The 24,909-nt window shown below is 37.2% G+C and overlaps 1 protein-coding gene across 3 annotated transcripts in view; it reads left to right on the top strand.

Annotated features, from left to right (window-relative positions):
- The window catches only part of usta (uronyl 2-sulfotransferase a), a 66,792-nt gene extending 52,365 nt beyond the window's left edge, over window positions 1-14,427 (top strand). For all 3 annotated transcript variants that reach the window (XM_067418606.1, XM_067418607.1, XM_067418608.1), the window contains 5 exons: window positions 2,348-2,427; window positions 2,558-2,711; window positions 10,821-10,918; window positions 12,435-12,592; window positions 12,829-14,427. In XM_067418606.1, coding sequence (XP_067274707.1) covers window positions 2,348-2,427; window positions 2,558-2,711; window positions 10,821-10,918; window positions 12,435-12,592; window positions 12,829-13,133 — 795 coding nt within the window. In that variant the 3' untranslated portion in view covers window positions 13,134-14,427. The remainder of the gene's footprint in view (window positions 1-2,347; window positions 2,428-2,557; window positions 2,712-10,820; window positions 10,919-12,434; window positions 12,593-12,828) is intronic.
- The last annotated feature ends 10,482 nt before the right edge of the window (window positions 14,428-24,909 follow it).

Here is a 24,909-nt window from a genome sequence, read left to right as displayed (position 1 = left end):
GACACATGAGCTCTATCAGAGCTGACTGGGGCCCCAGCTGGCCCTCATTAGGAAACATTAAGGTAATGAGAAGTCAGCTTCTTTCCACTGCACCACGTACCATCCACGCGAGGAATGTTTCCTTGATGTGTGTGTGTTCATGTTTTTCTATTGCGGTAGGGACTGAATGCACACCAACTCATGGGGACTCTTGTCACTGTGGGGACCTAAATTGAGGAAATAAGCTTATAAATCATACAGAATGAGTTTTTGGGAAATGTAAAAATGCAGAAAGTTTCCTGTGATACACATGACAGAAAACCTTCTGCATTTTTAAATTTAAAAAAAAAAGTATTCTGTTTCAGGGTAAGGTTGAGTGTAAGGGGATTGAATATACAGTTTAAAAACCATTACATCCGTGGAGAGTCCCTACAAAGATAACAAACAGGATGTCTGTGATTCTGAAACTCAAAGGCCTGTTTGCTCTATATACAGGTCCTTCTAAAAAAATAGCATATTGTGATAAAGTTCATTATATCATTATATCATTATCATTCCATAATGTAATGATACAAATTAAACTTTCATATATTTTAGATTCATTGCACACCAACTAAAATATTTCAGGTCTTTTATTGTTTTAATACTGATGATTTTGGCATACAGCTCATGAAAACCCAAAAATCTCAAAAAATTAGCATATCATGAAAATGTTCTCTAAACGAGCTATTAACCTAATCATCTGAATCAACTAATTAACTCTAAACACCTGCAAAAGATTTCTGAGGCTTTTAAAAACTCCCAGCCTGGTTCATTACTCAAAACCGCAATCATGGGTAAGACTGCCGACCTGACTGCTGTCCAGAAGGCCATCACTGACACCCTCAAGCGAGAGGGTAAGACACAGAAAGAAATTTCTGAACGAATAGGCTGTTCCCAGAGTGCTGTATCAAGGCACCTCGGTGGGAAGTCTGTGGGAAGGAAAAAGTTTGGCAAAAAACGCTGCACAACGAGAAGAGGTGACCGTACCCTGAGGAAGATTGTGGAGAAGGACCGATTCCAGACCTTGGGGGACCTGCGGAAGCAGTGGACTGAGTCTGGAGTAGAAACATCCAGAGCCACCGTGACAGGCGTGTGCAGGAAATGGGCTACAGGTGGCGCATTCCCCAGGTCAAGCCACTTTTGGGCTACAGAGAAGCAGCACTGGACTGTTGCTCAGTGGTCCAAAGTACTTTTTTCGGATGAAAGCAAATTTTGCATGTCATTCAGAAATTAAGGTGCCAGAGTCTGGAGGAAGACTGGGGAGAAGGAAATGCCAAAATGCCTGAAGTCCAGTGTCAAGAACCCACAGTCAGTGATGGTCTGGGGTGCCATGTCAGCTGCTGGTGTTGGTCCACTGTGTTTTATCAAGGGCAGGGTCAATGCAGCTAGCTATCAGGAGATTTTGGAGCACTTCATGCTTCCATCTGCTGAAAAGCTTTATGGAGTTTCGTTTTTCAGCACGACCTGGCACCTGCTCACAGTGACCACTGGTAAATGGTTTACTGACCATGGTATTACTGTGCTCAATTGGCCTGCCAACTCTCCTGACCTGAACCCCATAGAGAATCTGTGGGATATTGTGAAGAGAAAGTTGAGAGACTCAAGACCCAACACTCTGGATGAGCTTTAGGCCGCTATCGAAGCATCCTGGGCCTCCATCACACCTCAGCAGTGCCACAGGCTGATCGCCTCCATGCCACGCCGCATTGAAGCAGTCATTTCTGCAAAAGGATTCCCGACCAAGTACTGAGTACATAACTGAACATAATTATTTGAAGGTTGACTTTTTTTGTATTAAAAACACTTTTCTTTTATTGGTCGGATGAAATATGCTAATTTTTTGAGACAGGAATTTTGGGTTTTCATGAGCTGTATGCCAAAATCATCAGAATTAAAACAATAAAAGACCTGCAATATTTCAGTTGGTGTGCAATGAATCTAAAATATATGAAAGTTTAATTTGTATCATTACATTATGGAAAATAATGAACTTTTATCACAATATGCAAATTTTTTGAGAAGGACCTTGTTTAATAGCCATAATATAATTTTACCATGTAATTTGTTTGTGAGTGCTTTATTTATTTGTTTGACAGGAAGTATTTATAAATACATGCCATGCAGCTGATGCTTCTAGTTAAATTATTTTTGTTATAAATTAATTTATTATTGTTGCTTTATTTTGTGCTCTGCAATTGTAACTTGTTTCACCCTATTGCTATTTTGTTTTATCATAATTGTCAGTGTTCTTAAAAGAGGATATGCTCATGAATGGTTATGTAACATGCATTTTGAGCTCTGTTTATTTGTGTTGATGTTTTGCCAGGTGGATTTGATGAGAAACATTAGCACTATTCCGCAGCCTTTTCTGTACACCAGACATGTTCACTTTCTCAATTTCACAAGGTAAGCAAATGAGGAATTATTTATCTGAATGTATCTGATCAGCTCCCAGATTAAAACACAGCCAAATATTTGCTGCCATTAAATTAGTGATCGGTACAGTGCTCATTCTCTTTTTCTCTTTATTTCTTAGGTTTAGAATAGAACAACCTGTCTACATAAACATCATCAGGGATCCCATTAACCGTTTCCTCTCCAATTACTTTTTCCGTCGTTTTGGGGACTGGAGAGGAGAGCAGAATCACTTGATCCGCACACCCCAGATGAAAGATGACGAGAGATATTTGGTCAGGCTCTTCCTAAATTCTTACTCTTCTTCCTAATGCCTGTTTTTTTCCTGACATTTTATTAATCAGGTATTTCTTAAACTACAGGCACTTTAATGTTCTATGTTTTATTAAAACAAACACATTTTAAATCATGTCAGAAGTTGCGCAAGTGCAGGCACAGATTTAGCAATGGTCATTATGTATTCAGAGTTTTAAAATGGAAATGCTATTTGTTCGTTCAGGGGGGAAAAGACACACAAAAAAAAATATATATATATTTACTGTTGTGGGAAAATTTAACCTCTTAAGCTGCACCCCTTTGTAGTTAAAGAAATACCCAATTAGGCACAGAAACTCAATCCTATTAAGCACACTTTCACATGCTCTTTGTTAATCTTGTGCACTAACCCTTGTTTTGCTGGTTCCTATAGGGATGCAGCCTCATTTAGTAAAAAAACGCAGGTTCAAAGTGATGTGAAGGGTTTACTGTAGTTTAGTGTACCATAGATACATACAATAAGACTAGTAATTTTACCTATGCAATCAGATAGAAGTTGTACTTGCATGCATACAAGTTTACATAGAAAATAAAATGGCAGCGTGACCATCAAGTGACTTGACTTGCGGACTTTATTTCCCCTTGGTAATGAACTTGTTGCACAAAGAGTGGGTGAAGGAGTTTGGCTGTATGTTTGGAAATTAGCTCAGACAATGTGAGCAGAATGTTCAGGAATTGATTAGTCATGCTAGCTTTTTTAGTCAATTGTGTTGCTAAATGCTCTAACCTCTGATTTGGATTTGAAAAAACTACAAGTGCTGCAACTGAAAACAGTCATATGAAAACTTGGCATTGCTTTAAGAATTACATCAGTCGATTAAGGGTTGTGACAGAATTATGGCTCATATCTGTTATTCATAAAACATAAATGGCCAGTTTCCCAGACACACATTAATCTGGAACATTAACTGGGACTTTGTCTTTATCAAGTTACTAGTTAAAGGGATAGTTCACCACAAACATGAAAATATGATGTTGACCCCCAAGGCATCCAAGATGTAGGCGTGTTTGTTTCTTTAGTAGAACACAAATGAAGATTTTTAACTCCAACAGCTGCTTGTATAATGCATGTCCATTTTTCTATGAGAACCACGGCATTTCGATATATTGCACAGCCCTACTTTCCAACACTGAAAGTGCCAACAGTGGTCACATACACTGTCAAAAAAAAATAAAAAATCAAATTTGTACCTTTTAAGGTACAAGTGGCTGTCACTGGGGTGGTACCCTTAAGGGTACATTTTTGTACCTCTAAGTCAGGGATAGGAAAGTTCTGCCCTAGAGATTTGATATCCTCCAGAGTTTTTCTCCAACCCTTCTAAGCCACCACAGTATAAAACTTGTGACTCCCAGCATGCATTTCAGCATTAATTAGGTCACCATTGTTGAGATTCATATGCTGATTCTTGATATCTATGTGCATCTATACGTTCCCCCTTTAGAATGTTTTTAAAAATCAATATTTAAAACATCTGATCTGTGACAAGCAAGTATTGTTGGTGAATATTATTTATTATTGTTTAGTCAAACATTATTCTTCCTGTTTTGAGCAATTATATGTTTTGTTTACACTTTAACAAAAACCACAAACCGAGGAAAACAATGGTATAACTGTACCCTAAGGACCAATTTAAAGGTACAGTTATACGTTTTGTTCCCCAGGGAGCGATACACACACATACACATCACGTGTTTGTGTTATTGGTTTGGTTATTGACTCAAAAAGTTATGTGGTTCCAAGAACTATGATGATAGATTTTAAAATGAATGGGAATACTAATGAACACTTTTTTTTTTTCTTGCTTTATAGATTTTAAAATGTTGCAAGCTGACTTTAAATAAAATTTAAATCCATATCATACGACTACATAAAAATGTTATATATATATATATATATCCTCCAACACTAACCATTACAATTTAATCGTTTTTATGATTTGTAATCTTAAAGGAATACACATGACAGACAGTAGCAGTTATGTTCTGATAGGAGTTAAATTTAGCTAATGAGAGACTACAATAAATATAATCAGACCTTGGCAATATAGAACATAACCTCTTCTTAAGATCCTCTCTCTTCCTGGAGGCCTGGTTAACCACATCTCGTTTTTTTTTATAGTTTAGGATTACTGTGGCTTGTGATCTATCTCTCACTAAACATATCTGTTTGCTTGATTTATGTGTCTGTAATAGCTGAGCCCTTTCAGGAATGAGTCTTCAGATGGTATGCTATTGAAGTTTCATTTTGAAACTTTCCATTTGAATTTAATTTAATTATAATAATCTGTGACGTACTTGGGGATCCCCCCACAATCTGCATGGATGTGCACACCCACATACACACAATTTCAGATACATAAATTCACCAGCACAAACACATTTGCATTACAACTGGACACTGTAAGGTAATTTGATATTGCAGAGTCCTATATGTTTGAAGCAAGCGATTTTTATAAAGTGTGTGTTAGTGTTCCTTTTAACAATTGGTGTCTTTGTGTGAGTATGTTTGCTAGGTGGCTTAGTTCAGTGGCCCAGTTTGGACAGCCCTCTGGTGTGAAAAATACTCAAGACACAGTGTGAAAAAGATATACCAATTGGCAATTTTTTTTAATTTTTTAAAAAGACTATTATGCTTATTATATAAAATGTACACTATAGCTTTGAAAAGAGTGGGGTCTATGTTTTTGAAATAAATCTCATATGCTAATTATATTTATGCATTTATTTGATCAAAAATACAGTAAAGACATTGATATTGTGAAACATTATTACCATTAATAATAACTGTTTTCTCCTTTTTATATATATTTTAAAATGTAATTTATTCCTGTAATGGCAAAGCTGAATTTTCAGCATCATTACTCCAGTCCAGTCTTTAGTGCCACATGATCTTTCTGAAATCATGCAGATTTGCTTATCAAGAACCACTTCTTATTATGTTGAAAATGGTTGTGCTTATTAATATTTTTTTAGGGAACTATGATATTTTTAAGATTTTTTGATGAATAGAAAGTTGAAAAAATAATAATAATAATATTATATATATATATATATATATATATATATATATATATATATATATATATATATATATATATATATATATATACAGTCTTGTTCAAAATAATAGCAGTACAATGTGACTAACCAGAATAATCAAGGTTTTTAGTATATTTTTTATTGCTACATGGCAAACAAGTTACCAGTAGGTTCAGTAGATTGTCAGAAAACAAACAAGACCCAGCATTCATGATATGCACGCTCTTAAGGCTGTGCAATTGGGCAATTAGTTGAAAGGGGTGTGTTCAAAAAAATAGCAGTGTCTACCTTTGACTGTACAAACTCAAAACTATTTTGTACAAACATTTTTTTTTCCTGGGATTTAGCAATCCTGTGAATCACTAAACTAATATTTAGTTGTATGACCACAGTTTTTTAAAACTGCTTGACATCTGTGTGGCATGGAGTCAACCAACTTGTGGCACCTCTCAGCTGTTATTCCACTCCATGATTCTTTAACAACATTCCACAATTCATTCACATTTCTTGGTTTTGCTTCAGAAACAGCATTTTTGATATCACCCCACAAGTTCTCAATTGGATTAAGGTCTGGAGATTGGGCTGGCAACTCCATAACATTAATTTTGTTGGTTTGGAACCAAGACTTTGCCCGTTTACTAGTGTGTTTTGGGTCATTGTCTTGTTGAAACAACCGTTTCAAGGGCATGTCCTCTTCAGCATAGGGCAACATGACCTCTTCAAGTATTTTAACATATGCAAACTGATCCATGATCCCTGGTATGCGATAAATAGGCCCAACACCATAGTAGGAGAAACATGCCCATATCATGATGCTTGCACCTCCATGCTTCACTGTCTTCACTGTGTACTGTGGCTTGAATTCAGAGTTTGGGGGTCGTCTAACAAACTGCCTGTGGCCCTTGGACCCAAAAAGAACAATTTTACTCTCATCAGTCCACAAAATGTTCCTCCATTTCTCTTTAGGCCAGTTGATGTGTTCTTTGGCAAATTGTAACCTCTTCTGCACATGCCTTTTTTTTAACAGAGGGACTTTGCGGGGGATTCTTGAAAATAGATTAGCTTCACACAGACGTCTTCTAACTGTCACAGTACTTACAGGTAACTCCAGACTGTCTTTGATCATCCTGGAGGTGATCATTGGCTGAGCCTTTGCCATTCTGGTTATTCTTCTATCCATTTTGATGGTTGTCTTCCGTTTTCTTCTACGTCTCTCTGGTTTTGCTCTCCATTTTAAGGCATTGGAGATCATTTTAGCTGAACAGCCTATCATTTTTTGCACCTCTTTATAGGTTTTCCCCTCTCTAATCAACTTTTTAATCAAAGTACGCTGTTCTTCTGAACAATGTCTTGAACGACCCATTTTCCTCAGCTTTCAAATGCATGTTCAACAAGTGTTGGCTTCATCCTTAAATAGGGGCCACCTGATTCACACCTGTTTCTTCACAAAATTGATGACCTCAGTGATTGAATGCCACACTGCTATTTTTTTGAACACACCCCTTTCAACTAATTCAACTAATTGCCCAATTGCACAGCCTTAAGAGCGTGCATATCATGAATGCTGGGTCTTGTTTGTTTTCTGAGAATCTACTGAACCTACTGGTAACTTGTTTGCCATGTATCAATAAAAAAATATACGAAAAACCTTGATTATTCTGGTTAGTCACATTGTACTGCTATTATTTTGAACAAGACTGTATATATATATGTATGTATTCGTGCCAGCCCACTCTGTTGTTCAGCAAGGCCATTTCTCTGAAAAAACACTGTTTTTGTGCGAGGTATGCTGGCAGACCTTCAAAGCTGTAGTACTGCCATGTTTACTAATGACAAAAAACATTAAAGCTGCACTGCGTGTGTGTGTTCATGCTTTTCTACCCTGGTGGGGACTTGACTGCACACTGAATCATGGGGACTTGTGTCACTGTTGAGACGTTAAATTGAGGTCCACGTGAGGAAACAAGCTTACAAATCATACAGAATTCGATTTCTGAACATGTAAAAATGCAGTTTTGTGTGATGGGTAGGTTTCGGGGTAGGGTCAGTGTAAGGGGATAGTATATACAGTTTGAACAGTATAAAAACATTACATTCATTAAGAGAGTCCCCACAAAGATGGTAAACTAGACGTGCATGTGTGTGTGTATGCATAGGAAGTGTAAATCATCCAGCGTCTTGTTTCTCTGGCAGACTGACGACTTGTCTCCTATCGTATCCTATCATCTCGTTTTGTCTCAAATCATCTCGTCTAATCTCTGCTTTGCTCAGACAGTGGTCAGTATTAATATAGCCAAGCATCATGTATGCAGTAACCAGTATTATTTGCTTTTTTTTTTCTCTCTAGTGTTTTCTAGACTAAAAAAACGTTTCTTTCGTGTGAGGCAGAGCATGTTGCCTGGTCCATCTGGAGGTACTTTAGGGGTAAATGGCAATGGCTGTGTTCTAGGTGCTTAGTGAAATGGCCACCTTGGGACTGAATCAAGAACACAAGGCCAAATAAGTGTGTCACCTGAGCTGAAGTGGGTCCTTCTAGAGAGAGAAACACTGGCCGGTTTTACTGCTCGGGATGTTTGCCAGAAGTACACGATTTGCTGTAACTTTTTATATGTAATTTCATATATCCAAAAAGACTGTTTGTTACTCTTTTTTCCCCCTCCACTCCACCAAACAGCATCTTCCACCTCATTGAAGTTGTTTTTAATTGTTACTTTTAAATGTCTGGCGCAGCTTTAAGGCATCATTATCTCTTCAGGGCTTGAGTATGCTGTTCTTTAAGTTGCTGCGTAATTGCTGATCTGTTAGAGGATGACATTTCTGTTCCTTTTGTTCCCTGCAGAAATTTGCCCTTTTGATCATCTGGCTTTCTGTACTTAAATACTTGTTTCCTTTTTATAAACTTAAAAGTCAACGGAAGCCCAAATGGGACATTACTTGTTTTTCTTTCAGCAATAGCATCTGTGCGTTCAAAGTGCATATCCATCAGAGTTGTATGTGTGTCCATTGGCGGAGTGGAGATGTGGATGAAAGGACATTGATGCGCACTTGGCTTTTAGACTCCATTCAGATACACATAGAGTGAGTATTGTTAAAGGAACTGGCCCTCCTGGAGCTCCACTGCTTTGAAGGAATCGCCAGTGCATCAGCTTGATATTGTCAACAAATGAACACGTTTAGAGAACAGTGAAAGCAAGCTAAACACAGCAATCTAGTTTTATTTTGTTTAGTTTTTGTTGCTTTAGTTCCCAGGCATAAGTGAATTAAGTTTCTCCAGAATTCTGTGCATGTTTTGGTATATTATATACAGCTAATAACGTTTTAAGCAATGTTTTTTTTTTCTTCTTCATTGCTTATATCTAATATAAATATACAAATATAATGACAAGATATCAAGCTTTTGTCCAGTCAAATGTTTGACACATATCTTAAAAACCTTTTTATCTGAATGCTTATGCTTTAATTAATTTAATATGATTTTACTGTATTTAAATTTAGTGTAAATGGTTACAGTTTCCACTGTATGTTAATATCTTAAACTGTTTAAAAAAGAATCCCAGGATGCACCTGTGTAACAAATAGCAAATTTGGAGAAGCTAAGATATAATGCAATTTTGCTTTATGTATCCTTTATCATGTATAATAAAAATATGTATCCTGTACAGATTTTATAAATTGCTCAAAAAAAGCATTTGGAATGTGGAACAAGTATTTTAGAAAGTGAAAGTACAGAATTTGGGAGAGGGACAGTTCTTAAAAAATAAAAAATAAAAATAAAAGCCAGTTAACTCTTATTCAAAATGAAGGGAAAACCAGCTTAAAATGAGCAAGACTGCCAAGATAATGTGTGTGCAGTTTAAGCATATTTAAATTGCACCATTTGGAGGGGTCAAAAAAAACTGGAGAAACTATCAGAAACATTAATAATCGAAAGTGGCTGATAATTAAAAAGCATTCATGCTTTTAATGGTCAGGATATAAAAATAATCCCAGTAAATTTCTAAAATCTTTCGGACCGTACAAGATGTATTGCAAATGGGTTTCACCTTTAAGGGGCCCTTTTAATTTCCTGAATTAGGGCTTAATGAAAGACAGAGAAATAATGTTCACATATCGACTCATACTTGGCATATGTAAAGGCCATTCTACTGTGAAAGATTAATGCTGAAATAACTCGGAGTATGTTTTTCTACCTGCCAGCATGAGGGCCCTTCTCTTCTAGACCCACAGCTTGCATGTGATTCCCCCACCTGGGGCTCATGAAAGGGAAGGAGTGCGTGGAGTCTAGGGCCTCGTGGTTATGTGGTCTTTACTTAACCTCTCTTGTGCACGAGTTAGAGACCAGGCTGTTAACTTGACAAATTGCCCTCTTTTCTAAGAAATGTCATCTTGACCATCTACTTTTCAGCATGTAATAAGTTCGCATGCAGTATAGCAACATTGGCTGTATTGTTATTTTGAGTAAAATTGCATATTGGACATCTTTCACATTTTCCGTTTTTCCATATAATCTATTTACTCATTCATATTGTTCTTTGGTGACTTGATGTATTGTAATCTTGATAATTACACAAGGGAGAAACGCATGTTTTTATCTCAGTCTAAAACAAAACACAATGGTTGTGGTCATATGAGTGTTGGTGGATTGCCTTTACATATTTTCCTTAAAAAGTTCATTATAACTTTTGGGTCAAATAAAGGGATAAGACGCTGCTCTAGTTAATGCACTGGGTCCAGATGAGTGATTGTTTGTGTTTTGGATGTACCATCAGTGCTGACACAACTTTCAGGAGACCGTGTTTCATTGTTTGTGTAAGTGGTGCCCCCTAGTGTTCACTAGAACTGAATGGCAGTACTTTTGATGCTACAGTTATAATTTAAAGCATGTAGTCCAGTGAAATTGACAATGTCTATGATTTATAGTCACATTGAGTTGTTGCTTCGTTTGCTTTTTTTTTTTTGTCTCAATATGCTGCTTTCTTTTTTGCTGTAGCTTTGTCTGTCTGACTCATTTCTCCTTTTCTCCACTGCAGGACATTAACGTTTGCATCATGGAGAACTACCCTGAGTGCTCCAACCCACGCCTCTTCTACATCGTTCCATATTTTTGTGGACAACACCCTCAGTGCAGGTAATTATAAGTTTATGACCCATCATTTAGGTATTAAAGTTGATGAGTTAGTACGTAGAATTTACAAGTGGACATGTCCCTACCAATATGCAGTGATGCTGAATTTTATCTAGCAATAATTTTGATTGAAAACAATAAAAAATATATACTTACAGTGCCTTGCGAAAATATTCGGCCCCCTTGAACTTTGCACGTCCAATTTTTCAGTTTTTGATTTGTTAAAAAGGTTTAAAATATCCAAAAAAATTCGTTCCACTTCATGATTGTGTTCCACTTGTTGTTAATTCTTCACAAAAAATTACAGTTTTATATCTTTATGTTTGAAGCCTGAAATGTGGCAAAAGTTCGCAAAATTCAAGGGGGCTGAATACTTTCGCAAGGCAGTGTATGTAACCACTGATGTTGTAATTTTGACTTTTTATCTGAAAACATTTACAGAGAAGTCAAAGTAAATGCTTAAGAAAACCTCTCTCTTTCAAGGACGTGCATTTAGCAAGAGTAATGTTTGAAACGCAGCCTACGTACACTGTTCAGTTAAAAGATTAAGTTTACCCTCTTCAACTTTAACCTATTATTGTAAAACTGAATGTATGATGCAAACTGTTAGGTCAAATATCTGCAAAATCAAAAACAAACTAAAAATAAGAGTGCGTGGTTGGTTTATCTTTCAACCAAATGCGCCTGAAAGTTGTGTTGGTTACAACAGTAGATAAAGTTGCACTTTTTTTCTTGTTTTGTTTTTCAGAATCACCATTGGTTCAGTCAATTTTGATATTAAAATAAACTGATGTGTAGTGAGCAATCGTTCTCTCACCCCCCCAAAAAACTGTGTAATTCACAGTATCAATATATCATATAGGTTATTACATTATGTATGTACTCTGATGCTGATGAGAGACTACAATCCTTAATGTCAATCCTTGAATAAAGGTTTTTTCCTTCCTTTTACGTTCCCACTAATGTCAAAATCAAACCTACGCCCTAGGTATTTTTATAATACACTTGAAAGATAGGTGATATTATAGAGTTAAATAGCTGTATTTTAATCTTGCAGATTTATTACTCAGCAGTTTCACTTGCCCGCCAGTTTTTCTTTCTTCTGCAATCTATGAAACACAAAAGATTATAATTTGAAGAATGTTGGCAACCAAATAGCTATAGTTCCCTATATTGACTTTCCATTGTAAAGACAAAAATACAATGGATGTCAATGAGAACTGAAACAGAGTGCTACTCTCTCCGAGGAAGGCATAACACGTAGGAGAGTGCAGCCATGAAATAAAGGCTTTTTTTAAAAAGAGTTAGGAATTAAAAGTGTGCCATGGTCACCCTAGCTTTGTTGTTGGATACCGAAATTGTTTAGTTACCAACATTCTTCAAAATATTTTCTTTTGTGTGATTTGCAGAAGAATGAGAGTCATAGAGGTTTCTGGTTTCACAAAGAATCTCTTTGGTTAAGCAAACTGAAAAATAGATAATTTTCATGTCAAATAATTATATTCTTTGTCTGCTACAGAGAGCCTGGAGTTTGGGCTTTGGAAAGGGCCAAACAAAACGTTATAGAGAACTTCCTTCTTGTGGGAATTCTGGAAGAGCTGGAGGATGTATTGCTCCTGCTGGAGAGACTCCTACCTCACTACTTTAGTGATGTCCTAACCATCTACAAGAGTCCAAGTGAGTTTTATTCCATTTGTTTGAATTCAAATGATATATGAATAAAATATGAATAAAAATGAAAGAGCAATTTTAAGGCTAATGAGAACATTCAAAACCATATTTAAATCATGTGGGAAGGTTTTGGAAAATTAAACATCTTTAAACAGATGTGCCAAATTATTTTTGGCAATTTTGAATTGGATACTGTAGCTTTCTCTGTGGCTCATAATTTAGTCAATCTGATTTCCCTGCAGCATTCTGGAAGATGGGGAACCTTACAGGCACAGTAAAGAAACACATGCCGACTATAGAGGCCCTGCAGGTGCTTTACCAAAGGATGAAGTACGAATATGACTTTTACAACTTCATTCGTGACCAGTTCCATCTAACTAAGAAGAAAATCGGCCTTAAGTCCGCCTCCCAGAACTCGGCTCATGAGCCTGACTTCCTCCGTGAGCTTGCCCTCAGGACCCATGAGCCTTTGGAAGAGGAGGACGAAGAGGAGGAAGAGGAGGACATGGGGCAAGAGGATGCCAACATCTGGTTGGTTCAGCCCTGAGAAATAGCCATGGAGGTGTAGTCATGGCAGATATCTCATAAGCTTGATGTCTACTTCCAAACAGGAGGTAGGGTCAACATTCCCAGGTGAAAATTGGGTGTGTAATAGTGATCCCCGTGTTTTTAACGGGACGGCCCTTCGAGACACTCTCAAGAGGAGCACAAAGGGGTCTGAAAAGTTATTTAAGGAACTAACAATTATGACAATGATTTTGATCATGTTTGTGTAATTGAGAAGTTGGTTGTGGTCATTTCCTGGTGAGATGATACACAATTGGAATTACAGGGATGTTGTTGGACTGTCAAAATGAAGGGAAGAACTAATTGTGGTATGGCAAAATGAGATGCCGTGGAAGAAGATTTTCAGGCGCAACTCCTGTTCAAGTGGAACCTGGGTGACCTCTGACTCAACCCATACCTTCACACACAAACACATTCAGACTACGCAAAAGAGGCAAGTGAAGATCACAACAAAGTGCCAAACCTGTGAAAAGGATTACTGCAAGATATAGTTGTAATCAAAATAAACAACTCAAAACACCAATCAGATATCAATCAATCAATCCACTTTATTTATATAGCGCTTTTACAATGACGATTGTTTCAAAGCAGCTTCACAGAGTTAAACAGAACAATATTGCAACAAAATATTGAGATATGATCCTCATCACTCAATTCCTCCTCTGGTTTTAGAAACATGATGCAACTCTGTGCCAGAATTTCAGTCCAAGGTTCTTTTTATATTGTACATGCAAGGGGTTGTACAATAAATCAAAAACTTTTGAATGTCTGGAAGATGTCAAATGCAGCACACTGTTCATTTAAAGGTGCCCTAGAAGGATTTGAAACAATATGTTAAATTGTTCTCTGATATCTACATAGAGGCTATGTGGCTTATTTAAGGGCAAAAATTGTCCAGATACAGTTTTACAGGTCCATTTACAACCCTATAAATTAATGTAATGCTCTGTTTTTGCCTTATTTGGAAGGGTCATGAATATTAATGTTGAGCTCTGCTCTGATTGGCTTATTTCAGCAGCTCACAGCAGTTCAGTTGTTCAACAGAGCGACTTGTGAGTCCTGACAGAACACAGACCGACTGAACAACACTAAGCAAAACATCTCAAATGGAGATTGATAAAATGCAGCTTACTTGTTTATTGGTGTTTTCAGATCATCCGTGCGCGAGAAAGAGCTCGCGTTCGTGTGGTTGCCAGATTTCAGTAATTTAAATCCCCCAAACAGAGCTTTTCTATGAAAAGAAAACATTCAGTGTTTTACCTAAACATGTCCAATCTGGCAACCATACGCACGCAAGCTCTCTCTCGCACACGGACGATCTGAAAACACCAATAAACAAGTAAGCTGCATTTCAGCAATCTCCACTTGACATGTTCTGCTTAAAATGTCATTCAATCAACATTTTTTGCACGTATTATTGCACGTTTGTATAACGTTAGTCACAATGTAGTCTAATGTTACGCAGTGACTGTGATGTACTCTGAACAAGCATGCAAAAACATCATAGGCCTGCTTCAGTTCTCAAAAATATAAATATATAACTTATATTTTTACAAAATGAATAGCCTTGTCAAATGACTGTCGTTTTAATTTATATGGTGGAAAAGCTGACGTTAGGCACACTATTTAGTTTTGTATTGTACTTGCTGTTTCCTGTTGTTACTGCATCTTGCGTTATCTAGACAATGCTGTCTCTCTGAAGCCCCTTTCACACTGCACGTCGGATCCGCTATATTCCCGGAACATTGCCGGGTCGCCTTCTGTGTGAAAGCAACCACGTCCCGAAATTGATTACCGAATTCGACCCGGGTCGGGGACCTAGTAATATTGTGTTATTCGACCCGGGACGAGCGCTGTGTGAACAAAAGCCGAAACTAATGCCGCAACGTGTACGTAGTTATCGTGCGACTCCTAGAGCTTGTTTTTTCAATAATACAACCCTGCAGTGCCAGAAGAGCTAGTCGGCGTTTTAAACGCAGAGAGTGTTCGTATACAAAAGAAACTAAAATTAAACAAGCAGAAATGTGTGCAAACTGGACACAAGTCCAGACCACGGAGCTCCTTACTATCCGCGCTGAAGCTGAGATCGCTCGCCATTATCCGTCACATCAGGATGTCACGTGTCAACTCGACCCGGGACTGTTAAGCGTTGTGTGTGAAAGCGCACATATTACGGTATTTCGCTGGCAGTGTGAATGGACCAAATCTAGTGGCCCGGGAACAAATGCCGGGGTCGCATTATCCGTGTATTTGCCGGAATCGCAGTGTAAAAAGGGGCTTAAGAAACTTTTCAATTTAATCAGAAATTGTTTAAACAGTCAATAAATGGATAAATCACTACTGCTTGCAGAAATACAGATGCCCTTTTCTTCAGTTTAAGACCCTGAGCGAGGCTTGCTTGAAATGGGCCGAACAAACGAACGATTTGTTGTGGTATCCGATTATAATAAACCTCAACCATGACTGTTGACATACAAGTCCTCATGTCTACTGCACAGACTGGATCATCATGTGTGTCCGAGCTGCGGTTTTTGCGATCCTCAAGCGTTGTTAGATAATTTGCTCATTTCCGACTGACAATGCACATGATTGGACAGATGCAAATGTTGGGGGCGTGCATATAAATGATCCCCAAGGCTTGCGTCACAGTTGGGTTTATGTTGAGAAGCACTTTTTTTTCCGTGGTGTTTTTGATTTACAAGATTTACATAAGAAGTAGGAGGCAATGGTGTTTGAGACTGTTTGAGATTTCGGCCCCCTTGATTTCTCAGAGCATGTGATGTCCATGTACTGAGCTCTTATTATTTTACTATGGCAAGGTTAATTCAATTTTTCATTCTAGGGCACCTTTAAAATGTTTAACGTGGCTCTTAAACATTTTGTTCGCCTTGACAGTGTCATCTGTTTTGTTCAATCCTCGCTTAAAATCTGGCTCTTAAATTTCATTTGATACGTGATGTACTAAACACACCTGAAGTAAGAGTTCACCCAAAAAATGAATTGTAATGATTTTTAAGCACCTATTCAATTTAGTCCTAGTCTGCATTGCTCAGCAGTGTATATTGTAAAACTACTGGGATATAAAATAATAGCCAGCTAGTAATGATCAGAGCACAGGAAAACAAGGTTTCAAAAAACAAAGAATGCTAAAATGTGTGGGAATATGAGTTTGTAAATTGTGTTTTAAACCCATATATATTACTAAATCATTATCATGCTGCTCCGCAGATCAACACCTGTTCCTAGTGTGTTTTCATTAAAGAATGGCTCTTGTATTCATACAGGTCAGGCTCATGGAGCATTTCTGTTCAACTATACTGGTAAAGTGAAACGATTAATACATGACTAAATAGATGCTATAGCTACAAGCTCTCACAGAATTTAACACTTTCCTCCTAAACTTGCCAGTTAAGTATATACATTTGTGTATGTACTTGTTTTGTGTTATATGTGGATTTTTATATTGTTTAATTTATTGTACAGTATTTTGATGATTGCATTCCATGTACAAATCTCAGGAAAAATAGAGAGCAGATATATTTTTGTTTTTTTGACATCTAACAGCTGGCAAATATTAAAGCATCTGATACCTAAAGGTTACTTAAGGACAGCTGGAGTGGCTATTTGAATACCCAAAGTGAATGAAAATGGCTAACATTACAAATTAACTGCACCTTTACTGGGAAAGCTCTCAAAATAAAAGCATTTTAACAGCAGTTGTTGTTTGTAAGGACTTCTTCATGTGTATGAAAATATGTATGCTTTAAATTATAAATGTTATTAAAATCATTCAAATTTGATATTTTTAAATTACTTTATTACTGTATAAGGATTATTATGTTTTTTACTATTTATTTAAGACTTGGTTGTGTTTGTGAATGAATTATCGGACCCCGTTGTTTGTAACAAAGCAAAGAGAATAACCATTCACTACCATAGTAGGGAAAAAATACTATGGTGAATGGTTGTTCTCTCTGCTTTGTTACAAACATTCTTCAAAATACATATTTTTTTGTGTTCAGTAGAACAAAGAAACTAATACAGGTTTGGAACAACTTGAGGGTGAGTAAATTATGACAATTTTCATTTTTGGGTGAATTATACCTTAAAGGCATAAATAAGAACGTCTCTGGACCATCATAGCACAGCAACACGTCATTAAAAAATAATAGACACGTCAAGGCATGGACTCCACTAGACCCCTGAAGGTGTGCTGTGGTATCTGGCACCAAGATGTTAATAGCAAATCCTTTAAGTCCAGTAAGTTGACTTGTAATATCAGACTGGTTTGTTCCGTACATCCCACAGATGCTCAATTTGATTGAAATCTGGGAAATTTGGAGGCTAAGTCAACACCTCAAACTTCTTGTGCTCCTCAAACCATTCCTGAATCATTTTTGCTTTGTGGCAGGGTGCATTATACTGCTTAAAGAGGCCACAGCCACCAGAGAATACCGTTTCCATGAAAGGTTGTACATGGTCTGCAACAATGCTTAGGTAGTAAGTTGTACGTGTCAAAGTAATCCACATGGATGGCAGGACCCAAGGTTTCACAGCAGAACATTGCCCAAAGCATCACACTGCCCTCCACCAGCTTGCCTTCTTCCCATAGTGCATCCTGGTGCCATGTGTTCCCCAGGTAAGCGACAAACACCCCCAGCCATCCACATAATATAAAAGAAAATGGGATTCATCAGACCAGGCCACCTTCTTCTATTGCTCCGTGGTCCAGTTCTGATTCTCTCGTGTCCACTGTTGGAGCTTTCGGTGCTGAACGGGGGTCATTATGGTCACCCTGACTTGTCTGCGGCTATATGCAGCCCCATACTCAAACTGCGATGCGCCGTATATTCTGACACCTTTCTATCAGAACCAGCATTAACTTCTGCAGTAATTTGAGCTAAAGTTTGTCTGTTTGATTTGACCACACGGGGAAACCCTCACTCCCTATGTGGATCAATGAGCCTTAGCCACCCATGACCCTGTCGCCAGTTTACCACTAGAGCTGGGCGATATGGAGAAAAAAACATATCGATATATATTTTGCTATATCTCGATATCTTTACAGGAAAACTACAACAAACACAAATATGCCAAATATCAGTCTTTTTTATTGAAGTTCAGAGGTAGTCAGTTCATGTAGAAACAAAATGCTTTTGCGACATTTAAAAAAAAAAGTAAAACTCCCTGATTACATAAATAATAATTTAACTGTAAAATAAAAGAACATAGCCTTCTTTTCATTCATTTCATGCTTTCAAAAGATGAATCAAAGACTCCTTTTTTACAGTTAAAGTAAACATTTTGCAGAAAGATGGGGGCATGACTGAGATATAAATAAAATGATTTTGTCATAACCACTTCCTGTTAAATTTGTATCAAAATTCAAACAGTATAGGTCTAGATGTCGCGCTCTTACTAAAGCGTGACTGAGCGCCTCATCATGCGGATCATGTACACATGAGGCGAGCTTCCCTTCTTTTCCAGTTACAGAACGAAATATGAATGTCAGAAGGTAGGCTATATTATAAAGTACAACTTACAGAAGAGCACTGCGTCTCATAGGACACCCGGGATGTCGAGTTTTTCCCTCTTGGTTAAAACAGACCTATTCACCATAATCCCGTGATAAAGATGACAAAATAATAACGATATTGCAATCATTTTTTAAATGTTTTCAAATAGCCTAATATGCGATCATTTTGACCTTTTAACCGAAAACCATGCGATCAGTTAGACACAAATCATAAACTGACACGATTGCGACTGCGAGTGAGTCTCGCACAAATTGTGTCAATCCCTGACTGTGGGTGAAACTTGTGATTTGAACAATAATGCACATTAATATTTCTTTATAAATTTTAGCAAGCAGTTGTGTTAGAAGGGAAATCATGGTCTCTAAACTAAGTCTTAAACAATGCACACGCTTGTCAACATGGTCAATAATCCAAAACTGGTTGCGGATGCGGACGCCGCGAGTTGGGTATAAACGGAGGTCGGAGCCAGCTGCAAATGGGTGGGTCAGCAGCAAGTGGGTGGAGCTTTAGCCGCAAGTGGGCTGTACAAACTGCCAGAGGATTTTGATTGGTTTATATTGAGTAACCTGTGTATAGCTATTGGTTGGTGGCAGTAACGTAAGTTGTTGAGATCCATCAGAAAACAAAGAAAGAAGAAAACACTTTCACATGTTCATCATCGTTAAATTGAAGGGGTAAGCTTGTTGTTAATTTTGTTTAGTTTAGTAAAAATGCATTATAAGTTGTGAAAAAGTACATATAATGGTGTTTGTACAGTGTTTTTAGTCTTTAAAAAGAATAAGGGTAAAGTGTATCCAAATTATTTCTGTAGTTTTTTTTTTAGTAGCACACACAAATTACAAAATCTGTAACATTCATTTCTACAATTTGCTCTCGATCATGGATTTTGAAGACCATAAGAAGGTATTATGGAGTGTTTATGGAGGTATTAAGCAGTTTAATGTTTGTAATTTTGTAGTCAATTAGGTTTTTTTGTATTGACTAGTCTTTACTGTAATTTGTGATCAATTTAATGCATCCTTGTATTCAAATAATGCTGTACTGCTAATAATTAATAAAATTATTAATTAAAAAGTAATGGATAATTGTAAAAAAAAAAATTATTCTAATCCAATTTCAGAAGAATGCTCTTAGCCTGACAAGCCAGACCCACATCAAGATGTCTGGTCTGGAAACTGACCATTGACAGCTCAATGTGAGGGGCGGGATAAACGGTTGTCTTTCCAATTCCCTCTGCACGTGATAGGATAGTGCTACACCAACCAGAGCAACGAAGGTGAAACAGAGCTCGTTGATAGATTAAACATTCACCGTATCCGGTCAGCAAAACTCAGAACACATCTTCCCTTTTTAAGAATGACTTCAGTGCCGTTCTCTGTTCTTTTCTCAGAGAAAAGCTTAACTCCAAGTCTTCCAGAGTCGTGGTCAAACCTGATTTGTAAGACCGCCATTCACCAGTTTCTGTGTTTACTAGAAGCACGCAAATGCAACTCGGCCGTCGTCATTATGGCCCCGCCCACCGACTCTATACACGATGTGATTGGCCCGGCAAGAGTTAGGGGAATACAGCTCAGAAGGTTTATTGAGAGTTGTTGGACGATACTTGCGGGCAGATTAAATTTGCTGCCGCTAGGGTGCGTCTAGATTTCTAGGCTAGAATGCTCTGCACTTCTCCCTGAAACCTGTGGCAATACAAAAATACACTATGCTGGGTTTCTAATCATGTAACTATAATATTGCTCAGCTAATTTTAAATTACTTAATTTTTACTAGATACAATTTTAGCAAGGTATGCATAATCAATTTGAATAATGATTTAAAATGTGTGTATAATATTACAACTTGAATCCACTTATATTTTTCTTTAAGTATGTGCAGTTAAGAGATGATGACCCTCCATCTTGCTTCATCTTCAAGTAGTTGAATAATGTGCTGTTTAACTTTTTTAACGGCCTGTGCTAATTGTTGCTATCTTTTCAGTTATCAGGAGTGTTGCTAAAGAACATATTGCTTGAAGTTGTTCTTGAAGAAGGAGATGCTGCCTACAAGCCCGGCATTGGTTTGCTCTAGGTTCAGTGACATAGTTGGGGGATAAAAACTGAAAAATCAGGCACACTTCTTATGGCTAGAAATAAAATATTGACATTAAAAAATAAAACCCATAACAAGAACAACACTGATTATGTTAAATGTTATGTTACTTTTTTTTAAATTATTTTAAAAATATTGAACGCTCAACTTGTTTGGAGTGCCATTTTGAGTACAAATGCTGAACACTTGGTACATTTTGTGTAAATTGGTGATGAATAAACTAGTTGTTAGTCGAGGTGTGGCATTTAAAAGGAATACTAAAAATAGTAATAAAGTCTAATTTATCTAATTTATGTCATCCCTTGGAGTTCTGGACACCATTCACTCATGGACCTACAGAGCTGAGAAATGATTCTTAATGTTTGTAATTGTTCAATGTCAACATAAACCCTAGTTTATGATTTATTCCCATGATTTTATTCATTAAAAAATAATTTATTCACCCTGAGATTTCAATGTAATATGTGTAATCTTCAGAAGAACATTAATCTGCTATTTTAAAAAAAAATGCAGTAAAGATGAATGGTGGTAACAACAACAAAAGTTTACATTAGCCAACTGTTTTTCATGCATTTACACATTACAGCCTTGAATTTAAAACAGCATCACTAAGTATGGCAAAAGGTGTAAGTGACTTCATCATTTACATTGAGTATAGCCTACTGTCTAGTACCACTAAATGTAAACGATGAAGTCACGTCGAAAGCCAGTCTGGACACACGATAATAACAAAGACGTAAGAAATTAAACCATGATATAGAACCTGATATTTAATGGTCTCATTTCATTACTGTCGCTACTTCCTGCCTCTCTCATTCACCGCAGTCCTTGGCCTCAACGACGCTTGGGGATTTCTCATAGACTGAAAAGGATTTCCACACACATTTGTGAAATCCCTCCTACTCGCGGCATAAGCCCCTCCCACTTGCATATTTGTCAAATCCCTCCTACTTGCAGCATTTGAAGCACATGTTGGAGCTGCAGTTTTGGAGATGCTCTGAACCAGTCGTCTAGTCATCACAATTTGGCCGTTGACAAACTCGCTCAAATCCTTACACTTGCCCATTCCTGCTTCTAACACGTCAACTTTGAGGACAAAATGTTCACTTGCTACCTATTATATCCCACCTAATAACAGGTGCCGTGATGAAGAGATGATTCACTTCACTTTCAGTGGTTATAATGTTATGCCTGGTCGGTGTAGGCCAAGCCAATGGTTCACAGCCTTATTTCCAAATCAATATTGCAAGGACCACTACGTGAATATATTGACCTGTGTTCATGCAGAAATATGATGTTATAGCAATCAGTGATTCGAGAGCACACATGGGCTACACGGTTTGTTTGGGCATCAATAATAACATACTCAAGCGTCGCCTACTTAATGTATGACTCCTGCATGTTACTGTAAGCATCTTTACCTTCATTACAATCGTCATCCACACAAAACTATATTCAGTGAGCAGAGGGCGCTTTTTTTCAGTGAGTGTTTGTTTACACATCAATAATGGACATGCATGTGCCTATCGTGTCACTGCAATCGTTTTTACCTTTATTACAACCATCATCCATCAAAACATTTTAGCGCGACACTGGTTTTCTTTAAACAACTGAAAAATGTAGTTTGCGTTCAAGAAGCGGTTGGGTGTTTTAAGCCTCTGTGATCCAAAACAAATCACAGAATAGGCTACGTACAAGAGTGGTAGTTCTTTGTTGTGTTTTTTTTTCAAATTCATATAATTAATATTTTATTTTGTAACATATCAATAAAATTCATGAATTATATTAATATATTAAAATTAAGTTTTCACTGAGGCCCCCTAGTGAGCCACAGCCAACAGGTTAATAATCAACCAACTGATGTCACATATTGACTACTTTGATTATATTTTTATTACCTTTCTGGACATGTGGACAGTATAGTGTGCATAGACTGCATGCTCTGGGACTAAAATATCTTAAGCTGTGTTCTGAAGATGAACGGAGGTCTTACAGTTGTGCAACAACATTAGGGTGAGTCATTAATGACATCAATTAAATATTTGGTGAACTAACCCTTAAAGGTTTTTTTTTTCTTCCAATTTCGTTATATTGTGCACTATGGTTGTGCACTACTGGTCCATCTTATTAAAGCTATACATATGTATTTTTTCGCTGCTAGGGGTCGCCAGCCTCTTTAAAACAATAACAAAGGCATATGATGGAGTTAATTAGTGTGGAATCATGGAAACTGTCACATCAATGGATCTACTTATGTTTATGGGGAAATAATGCGCCTGGATGAGTGAACGCATTCATGTTTTCATGATGTGAAGCAGGGCGCTATTTTTTTAAAAAATATTATTATTATTCAATGCCATGAGAACAATTGAGGCATATTATTGCTCATAGTATCACATAACATTAGCTGCCAGGAAATGAGGAAATTTAAATGTACATGAAGTCCAGTGCTTCTATTAAAGCATTACATGTTTTTTGTTTGTTCCAAGAGGTATACATATAATTTAAAGTAATTTACAAAATGTGAAAAATTTGATTGAGCCCACTTCTTTTTATGTTAATATTTTCCTAATAAAATCAATAACTGTATCATATGTTGTTCTTTGCATTATCTTTCCGAGTAAAAAAGGACATCAAATACACATATTTCTATCATACACTTAATTTTCATGTTTCTAAAACGTTCCAAAATATTCTTGAGTAAATGCAGTGAAAGAACAGATGCAAAATAGTTTCTTTTTCCAGTGCACAATTAACAGGTATGAAAATTAACTTTTTTAACTTATTTTTAAATCTTTCCAAAACATGCTTGGCGGGGTAACTTAAGCAGGGCGCGATTATTGTGAGAAGTAGCATGCGGTTTCATTTGGTTTACACACTAGCACTGAGCTACGTCAGCATCGAACATCATACTGATGATATTATTTCATCGTGTTGAGAAGAGATACATAACATTTAATCGTTTTATGTAGCCTACATTTGCTCACCTGTCTACAAGCATGCAACAACGGCACTCTGTCAAGTCGAAGTTTGTTGAGAAGCTCTCGCCATCTCCGCCAACGCCACGTAGTCCTCTTTTGATTTCTCATTTTGTTCCAAAGTCTGCTTGCAATGGTCCATACCATGGTCCATACATTTGAACGAAACTACAACAGCGTGCCGCTACCTGGCCGCTAGACGTTATGCGTCTGCCAAAAGCGGAAATTGAGGTTAACGCGGATATGACGCCATTGACAGGCGATTTGTCCCGGTTCCGTAATTAAATTCGAAATTTTCTCAAGATTTACAAAAAGTTGGAAACATTTGGGATAAGTACTCAACTAAACAAAGCATATTCTGGCCTAAAGGTTTTTGGGAATTTCACTTTATTATTTACTTTATTGCTATTATTAAAGTTATTGTTGGTTCTGATAGAAAGGTGTCAGAATACACAGTGCATCCTCATAAGTACTACTGCACCTTTAAAGTATCTGCTGCTACCCTGCTAACATTTTTGTGCAAGATTACCACAGCACACCTTCAGGGGTCTAGTGGAGTCCATGCCTCGATGGGCCAGCCCTTGGCAGTAAAAAGGGGACCAACACAATATTAAATGTCATAATGTTATGCCTGATCTGTGAATGTAAAAGATGCAGGTGCTCTGATAAGCTTGGGAAACACTGTCTGCATGTATGTACCACAGTAGTTGGCCAAGGTGTATTTCCCCAAGTTCAACAGAAGTGGGAGGCCTTGCTTCAAGAAACCCTCAGCTATATTGGTTTCATTGGGGTTTTGCTGTGAGCACTCGATAAAGCATCTTAATAATAGTCTTAGTTCAGCTGCAGGATCATTACCATGGCATTTTATTATCGGACGTGTATTCCAAAGGACATATTTTAAACAAAATGATTTTAATGCAAAGATTTAGCTGTTGTATTTTTTTGTTAAGTCATTATCTTGTTTCTAATTACTGACACAATCTTAACTTCATATCTTTAGTCCCAATGTGTGTTTAAATGTACATTTGTAATGTACGAAAGATGTCTGCAAGGTTTGTTTTGAAATAGGCATAGCATTTGCATCAGTGTGGGCATGTGTATTCATGCTTATCTTGGTTTTATAGCAGGGTCAAAGTGCAGTATCCAGCTG

The sequence above is a fragment of the Pseudorasbora parva genome, chromosome 15 (assembly GCF_024679245.1).
Source record: "Pseudorasbora parva isolate DD20220531a chromosome 15, ASM2467924v1, whole genome shotgun sequence".
Taxonomy (NCBI): Eukaryota; Metazoa; Chordata; class Actinopteri; order Cypriniformes; family Gobionidae; genus Pseudorasbora; species Pseudorasbora parva.
This window is presented reverse-complemented; position numbering and strand designations above follow the sequence as displayed.